We start from the raw sequence: 15,793 nt of genomic DNA, 5'->3' as shown, positions 1-15,793 counted from the left end.
GCAGGCTCAGCAGCCATGGCTCACGGGCCCAGCCGCTCCACGGCATGTGGGATCTTCCCGGACCGGGGCACGAACCCGTGTCCCCTGCATCGGCCAGCGGACTCTCAACCACTGCGCCACCAGGGAAGCCCCACTTGGTTATTTTTTTAAATGAGGTATAATTGACATATAACATTATATTAGTTTCAGGTATATAACATGATCATTCAATATTGTATATATTGTGAAATGATCACCACAATAAGTCTAGCTAACATCCATTACCATACATAATTACAAATATTTTTCTTGTGATGAGAACTTTTAAGATTTACTTTCTTAGCAACTTTCAAATATGCAATACAGTATTATTAACCATAGTTATCATGCTGTATATTACATCCCCATGACTTCTTTATTTTATAACTGGAAGTTTGTACCTTTTGACCCCTTCACGCATTTCGCCCACCACTCACTCCTGCCTCTGGCAACCACCAACTCTTCTCTGTATCTGTGAGCTCTGTTTTCTGTTTTTTGTTTTTCTTAGACTCCACATATAAGTGAGATCATATGGAATTTTCTTTCTCTGTCTGATTTATTTCACTTAGCATAATGCCCTCAAGGTCCATCCATGTTGTTGCAATGGCAATATTTCCCTCTTTTTTATAGCTGAATAATATTCCATTGTGTGTGTATGTGTGTGTGTGTGTATGTGTGTGTGTGTATATACACACACACCACATTTTCTTTATCCATTTTTCCATTTATGGATGCTTAGGTTGATTCTATATCTTGGCTATTGTAAATAATGCTGCAGTGAACGTGGGAGTGCAGATATCTTTTTGATTTAATGTATTCATCTTCTTTAGATAGATACCCAGAAGTGGAAGTGCTGGGTCATACCTAGTTCTGTTTTTAATTTTTCGAGGAACCTCTATCTTGTTTTCCATAGTGGCTGCACCAATTTACATTTCCACCAACAGTGCACAAAGGTTCCCTTTTTCCTGTGTTCTCACTAACACTTGTCATTTCTTGTCTTTTTGATGATAGCCACTCTAACAGGTATGAGGTGATATCACATTGTGGGTTTGATTTGCATTTCCCTGATGATTAGTGATATTGAGCACCTTTTCATGTACATGTTGGCCATCTGTATATCTCTTTGGAGAAATGTCTGTTCAGATCCTCTGCCCGTTTTTTAATCAGATTTTTTGGGGTTTTTTGCTGTTAAGTTGTATGCGTTCTTTATACATTTTGCATATTAACCCCTTATCAGATATATGATTTGCAAATATTTTTTCCCATTCAGTAGGCTGCTGTGTCATTTTGTTGAAGGTTTCATTTGCTGTGCATAATATTTTTACTTTGGTATATTCCCACTTGTTTATTTTTGTTTTTTCTTGCCTTTGCTTTTGGTGTCAAATCCAAAAATTTATCTCCAAGACTTATGTCAAGGAGCTTACCACCTATGTTTTCATCTAGGAGTTGTATGATTTCTGATCTCATGTTCTAGTCTTTAATCCATTTTGAGTTATTTTTTGCATGTAGTATAAGATAGTGCTCCAGTTTCATTCCTTTGCATGTGGCTGTCCAGTTTTCCCAACACCATATATTGAAGAGACTGTCCTTTCCCAATTTATGTTCTTGGCTCCTTTGTCATAAGTTAATTGACTTTATATGTGTGGGTTGATTTCTGGGCTTTCTGTTCTATTCTGTTGATCTGTATATTTGTTTTTATACCACAATCGAGTTACTTAATACATTCATCACCTCACAGAGTTGCTTAGTTTGAGTGTGTGTGTGTGTGTGTGTGTGTGTGTGTGTGTGTGTGTGGTGAGAACACTAAAGTTAATTTTTGTATATGGTGTGAGATGTGGGTCAAGGTTTGTTTTTTTCCTCCAAAACTCATATCCATTTGTTCCAGCACAATTTTTAAAAAAGACTTTTCCTTTCCCCCTTTGGCACCTTTGTCCCTTTCCCCTTTGGCACCTTTGTCAAAAACCAGTTGTCCATATGTGTGCAGATCTGTTTCTGGATTCTCTATTCTGTTCCATTGATATATGTGTCTGTTCTTAGATCAATACCACACTGTCTGATTATTGTAGCTTTAAAGTAAGTCTTAACATTGCATAGTATAAATCCTCCATGCTAATCTTTGCTTTGTGTATTCTAGTTCCTTTGCATAGCCATATAAACTTTTAACATCTCCCTGTCAATTTTTACCAAAAAGTTGACAAATAATTGGCTGAACAATTAGAAGACAAATGAGTAAAGTGATATAAAATTTCAGCAGCACTCAATCAAGTTGATTTATATATTATAACTGCACCCACCAATGACTGAATATGCTTTCCTTTCCAGGGACACATGAAACGTTCTTCCGGATAGAACATATGTTGAAATCATACAGAGTATGTTTTCTGACCACTATGGAATTAAATTAAAATTGGCCAAAAAAAAAAAGGCATCAAGAGAAAATGGTTATGTTTTTGAAGACTAAATGAAAGCAGCAGTAGAGGGAGCTATGTAAAGTGAAAAAAAATGTACATTCTTCCTTCTAAAAGTTATAAAACACAAATTCCCATTAAAATGAGCAACAAAATAGGATCAAGTTCAAATCCTGTACAGAAATATTATTTTTAAAAATGAAAGACTGAGGCGCTTCCCTGGTGGAGCAGTGGTTGAGAGTCCGCCTGCCGATGCAAGGGACACGGGTTCGTGCCCCGGTCCGGGAAGATCCCACATGCTGCGGAACGGCTGGGCCCGTGAGCCATGGCTGCTGAGCCTGCGCGTCCGGAGCCTGTGCTCCGCAACGGGAGAGGCCACAGCAGTGAGAGGCCCGCATACCAAAAAAAAAAAAAAAAGAAAGAAAGACTGAGTGTTGTATACAATGAATAGCAGAAATTTCCAATTAGATATTTGTATTCTGTACATTATGTATAAGTAGGTATTTAATAGGCATACCCTATGGGATATTATGGTAAAAGTTACTAAAAACAATTTTCTATCTCTTCCCTATCCCGCCATGCTGACCATGTCACCCTGAATGGGATTGTGTTGTTACAGGTGTCAGTGTCCTTTGAGGATGTGACTGTGGACTTCAGCAGGGAGGAGTGGCAGCAGCTGGATTCTACTCAAAGGCGCCTGTACCAGGACGTGATGCTGGAGAACTATAGCCACCTTCTCTCACTGGGTAAGCAGAGCCACTCTGTGAACCTACAAGGACCTTGTTATGGGTAAAATTGTGGCCCCCCCAAAGAAAATATGTTGAAGCCCTAACCCCCACTACTTCTGAATGTGACCTTATTTAGAAATAGGGTCTATCCAGAAGTAATCAAGCAAAAACAGGGTCATTAGATGGGCCCTAATCCAATATGACTGGCATCCTTATAAAAAAAGGGACATCTAGACACAGAGACACAGAAACACAGAGGGAAGGCAATGTGAAGACATACAAGGAAAAGATGACCATGTGACTGGAGTGATGCATCTATAGGACAAGAAATGCCTGAGGCCACGAGAAGCCAGGAGTGAGGCATGGAACAGTTCCCTCCCTAGCACCTTCAAAAAGAGCATGGCCCTGCTTACACCTTGATTTTAGACTTCTGGCCTCCAGAACTTCAAGACAATAAATTTCTGTTGTTCTGAGCCACCCAGTTTGTGGTACTTTGTTACAACAGCCCTAGGAAACTAGCACAGCTTTCTGTACTGGGAAGTGGGGTGCTGCTGTAACAAATACCTACAAAATCCATGGAGGTGGCTTTGGAATTGGGCAATGGGTAGAGCCTGGAAAGATTTTCAGGTGCTTGATAGAAAATGTCTAGATTGCCTCAGAGAAACTGTTGGTAGAAATAGGAGTGTTAAAGGTGTTTTTGGTGAGGTCTCAGATGGAAGTGAGGAACATATAATTGGAAACTAGTGGAAAGGTGATTCTTATTATAAAGTGGCAGAGAATTTGGCTGAATTGTGGGTAGAAAACAGAAGTCGTGAGTGATGAATTTGGATATTTAGCTGAGGAGATTTCTAAGCAAAGTGTTAAAGGCAGGGCTTGGTTTCTGCTTCATACTTACAGTAAAATGCTAGAGGAAAGAGAAATTGAAGAAGGAATTGTTAGTAAAAAGGAACTAGAATATGAAGATTTGGAAAATTCTCAGCCTATCCATACTGCAAAATATAAGAAGGTGTACTCTGGAAAGAGCACCAAGGGTGTGGCTGGACAACCAGTTGCTAAAAAGGTTAGGTATATGATTTGTAGATCCAGTCAACCATCTCAGAAGAAACGCTGCCAGCTTGGGCTGAAGAGGCCGGAGGCAGGGAAAAAGGAAGGAAGGCTGGGGTTCTGGGATTCTACAGACAGGAAACAGTCCAGTAAAGCTATTTGGCTATGAACACGCTTCAAGAAAAGGGATGAATGACCCCCAGAATGGTTCAGAAGCCAGCAGGGCTGTCACTGCCATCACAGGCCCAGAGGGCACAGACTGGGGAGATGCAGGGTGACTGGCTGTCACCTCTTTGTTTCCAGAAGGTGAGCCACCTAATTAGTTCCAGAGCTAAGAGGGCAGGGCCACCACCCAGGTGTGAGGTCGCCACATCTGATCTGAGGTCACACCTCTTAACATGCTCTCTTGAACTCTCTCTTCAACTGTCCCTTATGGTACTTGTTGACTATCAATTTTGAGCCAGTATTTAGCCTTAGACGGAGTTTACCGCCCACTTTAGGCACATTCTCAAGGAACACGACTCTGGGAGGACCCAGTCTCAGTGCTCCAAGGGCGGCTCCTGGCCTCATACCATCCACAGGCTGGGCCTCCATCATAAGGACTTGGGCCCCTTACGAGCAGCACTGGGAGGCAGGTGTTGCCCCTCCTTTTGTTTATGGAAAAGCCAGACACAAAAACTTACTCTTCAAGACCTTAGAAGGGATATCTCAACATGCCCCACACCACTGGACCCCTAGAAATTTCACTGCGATAGAAGGCTCCTAAATTTTTGTCAGATTTATTTCCCACCTTCTGCCACACAAATGTCTTATCCATAAGTCTAGAGTAGTTGCTCCTCCTTGCTCACTAGGTCTAATGAGCATAGTATCATCCATGTAATGGACCGATGTGATGTCCTGTGGAAGGGAAAGTTGATCAAGATCCCTGCAGACTAAATTATGACATAGGACTGGAGAGTTGATCTGCCTCTGAGGTAGGACAGTGAAGGTGTATAGCTGGCCTTGCTAACGGAGAGAAAACTGCTTCTGCTGGTCTTGACTAACAGGTATTGTTTTTTAAAAAAGCATTTGCCAGATAAATAGCTACATACCCGGTATCAAGGAGTGCGTTCATTTGCTCAAGCAACAAAACCATATCTGGTACAGCAGCTGCTGTTGGAGTCACTAGCAGGTTGAGTTTATGATAATCCACTGTCTTCTGCACAGGCCAAATAGGCACGGTGAATAGGGATGTAGTGCAACCACCACCCTGCATCCTTCAGGTCCTTGATAGTGGCAGTAATCTCTGCAGTCCTTCAAGAATGCGGTACTGCTTTTGGTTTACCATTTTCTGAGGTAGAGGCAGTTCTAGTGGCTTCCACTTGGCATTTCCCACCATAAAACGCCTCACTCCATAGGTCAGGAAACCAATATGGGGATACTGCCTGTTGCTGAGTATGTGTATTCCAGTTATGCATTCCTGGACCAGAGAAATAACCGCAAGATGGCTTTGGGGATCCACTGAGCCCACTGTGTGTGATGGACCTGAGCGAAAACTCCATTGATCACTTCACTTTTATAAGCCCCTACGCTGTCTGGTGGGCCACAGTGATGTTTTGGGTCTTTTGGAATTAGTGTCAGTTCAGTGCTAGGGTCCAGTGATGTCTGGTAAGCCTCATTGTTTTTTTCCCCAACGCACAGGTACCCTGTAAAGGGCTATAGGTCCCTTTAGGGAAGGTTGGGAGAAAGGTTAGTAGTATAAATTTTTGGCAGTGTCATGGGTTCCTTCCTTCAGGGACCCAGCCTCCCCTTCATTCAAAAGTGTTCATTCCGGGTATATAAACTGGCTCAAGTCTGAGAATTGATTGAGGAGCCAGGACTCTGTGTTTTGATGTTTCAAGTTAGACTTCTGTTCACTTGACCTAGGACTCTTCTCCTTATACAGATCAAGTAAGAATTTAGTAGATGGCCCACCTGTTTCTTTTCTAGGGATGTCAGGATCAACTAGCCAACCCCATAGATCTCTGTGAATTGGACTTTTTGTTTGTTTGTTTGTTTTTTTGGCAGCACAGAAAGTTTGTTTTATTTCTAATGTATATTAAAGACATGTATGCATTTTTTCCTATTTGACAGTAGTATGGTATATGAGAAAGAAGTTTAAATCTTCACCCGGCCACTTGTTGAGTGAATAACTAAGCCTCTTACTAGCTATGTGATTTTGGAATTTTACCTCTCTGAGCCTCAGTTTCCTTATCTAAAGGGACTAAGAGGAGAGTTATTTTCAAGATGAAATGAATGAATTTATCTAAAGTGCCTAGGGCAGTGTCTGGTACATAATGAATACTCAGTATTCTTTCATTTCCCCTTTCCTTGCTCTTAATTTGTTGATATGTCTGTCTGTGAGCAGATGAGCCACTCTGTAACAGGTGTTATATTTAATGCTATTCCCCTATTCTCATATAGTGTTAGAAGGATAGAGAGGTATAGACATATAACACATAAATATATGAGTATGTAGCATAGTTTCATAAATATCTGAAAACTGTTCTTTGCTAAATGTTCATATACTGTTTTTGTCCTGCTTTTCTTAGACTGTCCTAACTCTGCTGCCTTGAAAGAAGGTTATCTCTTAAATAATGGAACACTAAGATAAAGGTTTGTTTTGAAAGATGTCTGAAGTCTAATGAGTAGGAGAATAAATTAAAACAGTATTATAAAAATGTCTACCCTTATGTGTGAATCGGACTTTTCTGATTACTGCTTTGACCCTGTGGTAACCGCATCCACCTTGCATTTGACAACTCAATGCCTCTGTTTGGCCCCTGCCACCCCAGGATCCAATTACTCCCATTGCATTTAGGTTTCCCAGTTCACTGGCAGAAGTTCCCACTGAAATTTCTGACCTACAGCAAGGAGCTTGCAGCAAAGAGCAATCACAGATTACCCGGGGCCCCTTCACAAATTTATTAGTCACAGTCATCATGACAGGTGTGTCTCTGGACCCTCCCAGTGTGAGTGAGCAGACCTTCCACGATAAATCCACTCTAACATTCCAATCTCCCTAAGCCTTTGGATGCCTTCCTCTGTAGTACACCAAAGTAGTCCTGGCATTTCAGCTACATTTAGTGTGGGCCATGTTTTGGTCCATGTTTCAACCAACCAGCCAAACACACTGTTTCAGCCCTTCCTAACCCCTCAAGTGGCAACATTACATTCAGAATCTGCTTAGTGTACACATATCAATAATTTTGGCCTGATCCAACTTTATGTTCTTTCCATTATCCCACACTCTTAATATCCATTTCCACACATATTCCCCAGATTTCTGTCCGTATAGATTGGACAAATCATGCAGTTCTTTTGGAGTATCTCACACCTCCTCATGGGTCACACTCTGTACCTCACCCTTGGGCCTTGATGAGACTTAAGTCTAGTTATAGGTCTGGAAGCAAAGAAGGGTGGTAGACATAGGTCCTGAGGGGAACCAGCAGTACCTTACAAGGCAAGTCCCTCAGGGGAGCCCACTGCAGGCTCCTCTGGCAGAGGAGGGTTAAACTTCTCAGTTGAGGGTAAAAGGGCTGCTTCTACTGGCAAAGACTCATCTGAATTTAGAAGTTCAGTGTCCTCATATGTCTCCATTCCAGTTTTCAGGATCCTGTTCCTTCCTCATCAATGCTCTCCTTTAACAGCAGACACTCTGTGAAGTTGGGAATTCAATTTGTGTTGTAATTTAGCCACTCACAGGATGAGACTCTGGGTTTGGTTTTCAGCCATCTCAGCTCTGCAGCTATAGGAGCTAAGGGTTACTTTCAGGACAGACAGAGAAATTTTCAGGTCACTTATGCGATGCATGATCTGGAAAATCAAATCCCTGAGCTCATCCTTTTCTTTCCCCACTTCATCCAGCGCAATTAGGAGTAACCAGGCAATCTTATTATACTTGGAAGTTTGACAAAAATTTCCAAGGTATCAAATACAAGGTTATCCAGAACCTCACTTCTTACAAGCATTTGATTAGGAGTATCCAGTGTTGACATTTTGCATATCTCTATTGCCATGTTACACCAGGGACTATTAGTGCCCTCCTTACTACTGAAATAGAGTCATTAGTGCTTTTGAATCTAATCAGAATAAGGAATCAATTCTAGAAATCCCATAACTAATTCAGAAAACTCATCCTTGAGATTCTGTTCCTCTAGAGCCACTCTCTATTATGGTTCTGCAGAGAAATAGAACCAATAGGATACAGGTATATACATATAGAGAGTATACACATACGTGCACGCGCACGTGTGTACATAAATACAGAGTAGGGGGGAGAGATATATTTTAAGGAACCAGCTCACCCAGTTGTGGGGACTGGCAAGTCTGAAGGGCAGGCCAGCAGGCTGGAAATTCAGGTGAGTTGATGTCGAACTTTTGAGTCTGAAATCCACAGGGCAGGCCACAGACTGCAAACTAGGCAGATTTCTTATGTCGCAGTCCTGAAGCAGAATTCCTTTTTCCACTACCCCGTTTTTTGTTCCCTTTGCTCTCAGCAAGCACCTCAGCTAGTTGTGGTTTTTTACCAAGTGGGATGACCCAAAACTTTATTCCTGAAGGGTCTGGCCCATCAGTAGTGCTGCCTGAGTTGAATTGTTGTAGTTTTCCATTGACTTTAATCACAGGGCATGATAGTATGCCTTATGGGGTCTCCTGTATTCTAGACATACTCTTCTTTACCTCCATCATGATATAGCAGTCCAATTTCCCCTTGGTGGTCAAGATCAACCACCACAGCCAGCACAGTAACTCCCTTCTTTGCCTGTCGATTCAGAGACATGAAAAGACCAAGATTTCCAGGTGGCAGACTTAACTTCCAGTTCAAGGGAATCATTGTTGTGTCTCTCGGTGGAAGTGTTCCTCCCTTTGGAACTAAAACGTGTAGAACAGCAGAGCATAAGGTTGCCGGTACAGGAAGCAAAATTTTTGCTAATGGGTCACTAGTGGTAATAGTAAGTGGTGCCACTCCTGACCCGGGGCTGAGTGGGTGGGGCTACCACCCTCGTGGGCTTGGAGGACAGAGTGTTGTACCAATGAGAATTATTGTGAAGCCTTAAAATCTAATGGAATTTGCCCTGCTAGGTTTCAGACTTGCTTGAGACCTCCCATCCCTTTTTAAATTCTAATTTCTCCCTTTTGGAATGGGAGTATCATCTATCCTCTGCCTGTCCCACCACTGTATTTTGGAAGCAGATAACTCATCTGTTTCCACAGGTTTGCATGGAGAGGAATGTTGTCCCAGAATGACTCATACTCAAGTCTCACCTGTAAGATTTGGATGATTTAGATGATGTGATTTGAGACTTTGAGTTGATGTTTAGATGAGATTTTAGGCATAAGAGTTGATGCTGGGATGATTAAGACTTTGGGGGATACTGGGATGGGGTTAGTGTATTTTGCACATGGGAAGGACATGAATTTTGGGGCATCAGAGGGCCGGCTCTTACGGGTTGAATTGTGTCCCCTCAAAAAAATATGTTAAAATCTTAACCCCCAGTACCTCAGAATGTGCCCTTATTTGCAAGTAGTAATCTTTACAGAGGGGATCAAGTTAAGATGAGGTCATTGGTGTGGGCCCTAATTGAGTGGTATCCTTACAAAAAAGGGAAATTTGGGCACTGAAATAGGCACACATAGAGGGAAGACAATGAGAAGAGACGCACAGGGAGAAGACAGCCATGGGACTGGAGTAAAATGCGTTTACAAGCCAAGGAATGCTAAAGATTTTTGGCAAGCACAAGTGCTAGAAGATGCAAGGAAGGATTCTCCCTTATATCTGCCAGAGAGAACATGACCCTGCTAACACCTTGATTTGAGATTTCTAGCCTCCAGAAATATGAGACAATACCTTCCTATTGTTTTAAGCCACCCAGTTTTCAGTACTTTGTTAGAGCAGCCCTAGGGGAACTAACACAGAACCTCAGAGAGGCTGCTTCCATCCTCAGCTGCTGAGTGCTCTGGGGCATCTGAAGTGTGTGATGGTGTCATCCTTGATTGGTCTGAGATTCTTCAGTCCCTTTGCACCTTTGCGCTTATTACTCTTTTCCCAATGAAATGTGGTCACTTTTCCAAAGAACAAATGGAAAGCAATTAGCTGGACCCCATTTTCTATCATTTCCTGTTAACAGGGTGTGAAATTCCCAAGCCAGAGGTCATCTTCAAGTTGGAGCAAGGAGAGGAGCCTTGGACGTTGGAGGAGGAAACCCCACATCAGAGCTGCTCAGGTGAGCGAGTGTGATCCGGGCAGAAGGGAGACATGGAAATACTTGAGGCTGATACTTGTAAAAGGCTATGATTGCTACCCTTTTTTTTTTTTAACATCTTTATTGGAGTATAATTGCTTTACAATGGTGTGTTAGTTTCTGCTCTACAACAAAGTGAATCAGTTATACATAACACATGTTCCCATATCTCTTCCCTCTTGCGTCTCCCTCCCTCCCACCCTCCCTTCCCACCCCTCTAGGTGGTCACAAAGCACCAAACTGATCTCCCTGGGCTATGTGGGTGCTTCCCACTGAAGGTTCCAAACTTTAGAGACTTCTTGAAAATAGGTAACATTGGCCTCTCTGGTACCAAATTGCTCTCTCCCTTTATTTCCCTTACTGTTATCAACTGTCTTCTTGGCTTGGCTTTCCTCCAGGAGAATTGCTGCAATATGTATAGTCTCGATCATATGACAGGCTTCCTCAGTATGAATCTGGTTTTCTTGGATATTCTCTCCTTCCATCACATTTTTATGCTTTAGTACCGAAACCCCACTCCCAGGGTCTTAGATCCTTATCATATACATTCAGGTTTTAATGGATTTACCATCTTTGAAGATCAGTTGGTTGCCTCACTCCTGTTCTCCCTGGTGCCCTTTCACCTTCTTCCCCATCTCATTTTCATCTTCTCACTCTAAGATACCAATAAACTGTCATCTACAACCAGCCTCACCTTCTTTTCTCTTTGTAGGTATTGCCTTTAGATTCCTCACTTCTCTCTACCTTCCCTATCTCACACCTCTCTCCCATCTTCTGACTTTATGATCACTGTCACCTAGCATTTTTTCTTTTAAAATCAGCTTTATTAAGGTATAATTTACATACCATAAAATGTATTCATTTTAAGAGTACAGTTTCCTAAGTTTTGACAAAGGTACACACTGATATAACCACCACCCCAATCATGACATATTACATTCCATCACACAGAATGCACCTTCATGCCCCTTGAAGTTAATACTCAACACCACTTCGGCCCCAGGCAACCATTGGCATGCTTTTTGTTATTATAGATTAGATTTGTCTTTATTAGGGTTTCATATAAATGGAATCATACTGTATATACCCTTTGGCGTCTGACTTTATTTGTTCAGCATAATGATTTTGCAATTCATTCATGTTATTGAGTGTATCACTAATTTGTTCCTTTTAAATAGTGAATACTATTCCGTGGTATGACTATACTGTAATTTGTTTATCTCTATACCTGTTGATGACAGGTGGTCATTGTTTGGTTATTATGAATAAAGCTGCAGTGAACATTCTGATATGTCTTTGTGTGAACATATGTTTACATTTCTCTTGCGTAACTCACCTAGGAGTGGAGTTGCTGGTATAATATAATCAGTGTTTGCTTATGTTTCTTATAATTGCCAAACTGTCTTCCAAAGCGGCTGTATTATTTTACATTCCTAACAGCAATACATGAGAATTTCTGTTGTTCCAAATCCTCACTAACACTTGCTATCGTCAGTCTCTTTAATCTTTGCTATTGTAGTGGATGTATGAGTTTAAGTTGCATTCCTCTGATGAGTAATGATAAGTATCTTTTCATGTGCTTATTGACCATTTGTACATTTTTGTGAGTTGTCTATTCAAATATCTTTCCCATTTTTTATTGGGTTGTTTGTCTTCTTTTTATTGAGTTTTAAGAGTTGTTTATATTTGCTCTATACAACTCCTAAGCCAGATATATGTATCACTGATATTTTGTTCCAATCTGTGCCTTGCAATTTTTTTAAATATTTTTTTAACTTTTATTTTATATTGGAGTATAGCCGATTAACAATGCTGTGATAGTTTCAGGTGCACAGCAAAGTGACTCAGCCATACATATACATGTATCCATTCTCCCCCAGCCTCCCCTCCCATCTAGGCTGCCACATAACATTGAGCAGAGTTCCCTGTGCTATACAGTAGGTCCCTGTTGGTTATCCTTTTTAAATATAGCAGCGTATACATGTCAATCCCAAACTCCCTAACTATCCCTTCCCTCCACCCTGCCCCCCACTGGTAACCATAAGTTCATTCTCTAAGTCTGTGAGTCCGTTTGTGCCTTGCAATTTTATTTTCTTACTGTTGCCTATCAAAAGGCAAATATTTTAATTTTGATGGAGTCTAATTTATCATCTTTTTCAAACTTTTAGTATTTTTTGTGATCTGTTTAAGAAATCTTTGCCTACTACAAGGTCACAAAAATTTTCTCATATTTTCTTCTATAAGTTTTATTATTTTAGCTTTTTCAGTTTAGGTCTATGATCCATTTTGTGTGTTTAATGTAAGGATTGATGTTCATTTTTTTCAATACGACATTCAGTTGTTCTAGAACCATTTGCTGAGGAGACTTTTTTCCCACTGAATTTCCTAGGCACATTTATTAAGATCAATTGATTTCATATATGTGAACCTATTTCTGGATTCTCTATTCTGTTCAATTGATCTATATGTCTTTCTGTTTTAAAATGAAGGTTTTATTATTATTTATGTATGGTGAGGTCAACAGATCCAGAGACAACTGCCATTGAAAATAGTTTGTAACTCACAGTTCTCAAGAGGAGGAGGCATGCCACACCACGTAGGGTCACACCAGGGAGCACCAGGGTCAATCACGAGGTAGAATTTGTGAGGAGGAAGCATGGGCAAGAGACTTTATTGTGATTTTCATGGAAATAATGGGTGAGCCAGAGTAATCAGGCTGGGGAGGTTTAGAATTAGCTAGTTTGAGTAATTTCAGCTGGCTCTGGGGTGTAGGGAGTTGCCTGGTACCCAGCCCTGAGGTGATTTGGGCATGGGGCTAGTGGCTCAACCTGTGAGATCGTGATGAAGGAGATAATTGGTGGATATGGGCTCTGGATTGGTTGTTTTGCATATGAAAGGTACGTTAAAGGGAAGTCATTTACTGCCTCTAGGAAATAACTAGGCCTGGGAGGGGCAGTCTCTCCAGGATCAGCAAGGCATCGGATGCCAGAGCATCAAGAATACAGAAAATAAGAAAATATAGTTAATACACTGTCCTTTTGCCAGACCCATACTTAATTACTGTAGCTTTTATAATGAGTCTTGAAGTCAGGTAGGGTAAGTTCTCCAGCTTGGCTTTTTAAAAAAATTACTTTAGCTCTTCTAGGTCATTTGCATTTCCATATAAATTTTATAATCAGTTTGTAATTTTTTTGAAAAAGCTTGCTGGGATTTTGGTATTAATTCTGTAGATCAATTTTAGGAGAACTGACATCTTAATAATATTGAGCCTTTGAATCCATGAATATGGCAACTTCCTACATCTATTTAGACCTTTGATTTCTTTCAGCAATGTTTTATAGCTTTCTGTTTAGAAGTTTTATGTATCCTCCATTAAATTTATCCCTAAGTATTTAATGTTTTTTGATACTATTATAAATGGCATTGTGTTTTTTTTATTTTCAGGTGGTTCATTGCTAGTATAAATTGCTAGTGATTTATTTTTGTATGTTGACTTTGTATCCTGAGGCATTTCTAAATCCACCTATTAGTTTTCTTGTAGGTTCCTTGGGGTTTTTCATGTAAGTAATCATCATCACTTTAAGGGCACTTTTACTTCTTCCTTTCCAATCTCATGATTTTTATTTCTTTTCCTTTCCTTATTTCAGTCTAAGACCTTTAGTTTGATGTTGAATAGAAGTGTTAAGCATGGGCATGCTTGCCTTGTTCTGATATTTGGGGCAGAAAGTTCATACCATGAAGTATGATGTTAGCTGTAGGTTTTTTGAAGCTGCCCTTTATCAGGTTATGTAAGTTCTTTCTAATCCTAGCTTATTGAAGAGGTTTTCTCTTATCATGGTTACATATTGTATTTTGTCAAGTGCTTTTTCTTCATCTTATTAGAGTGATCATATGATCACTTTTATTTTGTTAATATGTGAATTTACTTATTGATTTTCAAATGTTAAATTGACCTTGCATTTTTGAGATAAATACTAGTTGATTTTGATTTATTAACCTTATTATATCAATGCATTGTTGGATTCTATTTACTGATTTTTTTAAAAATATTGGCATTTTTCATGGGTGATATTGGTTTGTAGTTTTCTCTTCTTTTGCAATATCTTTGTCAGGTTTCAGTATTAGGGTTATGCTGGCCACAAAAAAAATGAGTTGTGAAGTTTTCCCTTCTCTATTATCTGAAATAGTTTGTGTAAGATTGTTACTTTTTTACTGTTTCATGGAATTCACCAGTGAAACCATCGGGCTTGGAATTTTCTTGACGAGAAAGCTTTAATAACAAATTCAATTTCTTTAATAGACATAAGGCTATTCAGATTTTCTGTTTCATCTTTTGTCAGACATAGTAAGTTGTATTTTTTAAGGAATTTGTCTATTTCCTTTATGTTGTCTAATTTAATTCTGTTGTGGTCTGAGAAAAGAATATATTTAGCTGTTGATGGGTGTTGTGTACTAATACTGTATATATATATATAATCTATATATAGATTTAAAGTTGGTTGTGTGTTGTTGATATCTGTTGCTTTATGGAATTATATTCTACTTTTTCAATCAATTATTTGTAATTATAGGGGATTAAAACTGACAAGGAGATTTTAAAGTTTATATGGATATACAAAGGACCTAGAATAGCCAACACAGTCTTGAGAAAGAAGAAAAAGTATGAAAGATTTACACTACCTAATGTTCAGATTTACTATAAAGCTACAGTAATTCAGACAGTGTAGTATTGGTGTAAGGACAAACAGATATATAAATGGAACAAAAGAGAGTCCAAAAATAGACCCACATGTATATGGACAACTGAGTTTTGAGAAAGGTGCAAATACAATTCAGTGGGAGAAAGGAACATCTTTTGAACAAATTGCACTTGAACAAATGGATATTAGTATCAAATGGAAAAAACCTTGACCCAAACCTCACACTATATACAAAAATTAACACGAGCCATAGTAGGACTGAATTGTTTCCATTGGACCAACCCATCTAACAGATCAAAACTGTTAATTCTATCCATCTCTTTTTTTTTTTCGGTACGTGGGCCTCTCACTGTTGTGGCCTCTCCCATTGCGGAGCACAGGCTCCGGACGCACAGGCTCAGCAGCCATGGCTCACAGGCCTAGCCGCTCCGCGGCATGTGGGATCTTCCCAGACCGGGGCACGAACCCGTGTCTCCTGCATCGGCAGGCGGACTCTCAACCACTGTGCCACCAGGGAAGCCCCTAAACTGTTAATTCTGGAAAATATATTTTAAAAACTACTGAAGACACTGGAGAGTGACCAAAAGAACATTTTTCTAGGTCATCATATATTGAGTAATTTTGGATTGTAT

General features: G+C 40.1%; 1 protein-coding gene across 2 annotated transcripts in view; it reads left to right on the top strand.

The window, feature by feature from the left end:
• LOC137216770 (zinc finger protein 81) overlaps positions 1–15,793 on the top strand; it is a 71,125-nt gene that overhangs the window by 38,980 nt on the left and 16,352 nt on the right. For both annotated transcript variants that reach the window (XM_067722818.1, XM_067722820.1), the window contains 2 exons: positions 3,046–3,172; positions 10,348–10,443. In XM_067722818.1, the coding sequence (XP_067578919.1) occupies positions 3,046–3,172; positions 10,348–10,443 (223 nt within the window). The remainder of the gene's footprint in view (positions 1–3,045; positions 3,173–10,347; positions 10,444–15,793) is intronic.

The sequence above is a fragment of the Pseudorca crassidens genome, chromosome X (assembly GCF_039906515.1).
Source record: "Pseudorca crassidens isolate mPseCra1 chromosome X, mPseCra1.hap1, whole genome shotgun sequence".
Classification (NCBI taxonomy): Eukaryota; Metazoa; Chordata; class Mammalia; order Artiodactyla; family Delphinidae; genus Pseudorca; species Pseudorca crassidens.
The sequence above is the reverse complement of the archived record's forward strand: the minus strand, read 5'-3'. Positions and strand labels throughout refer to the sequence as shown.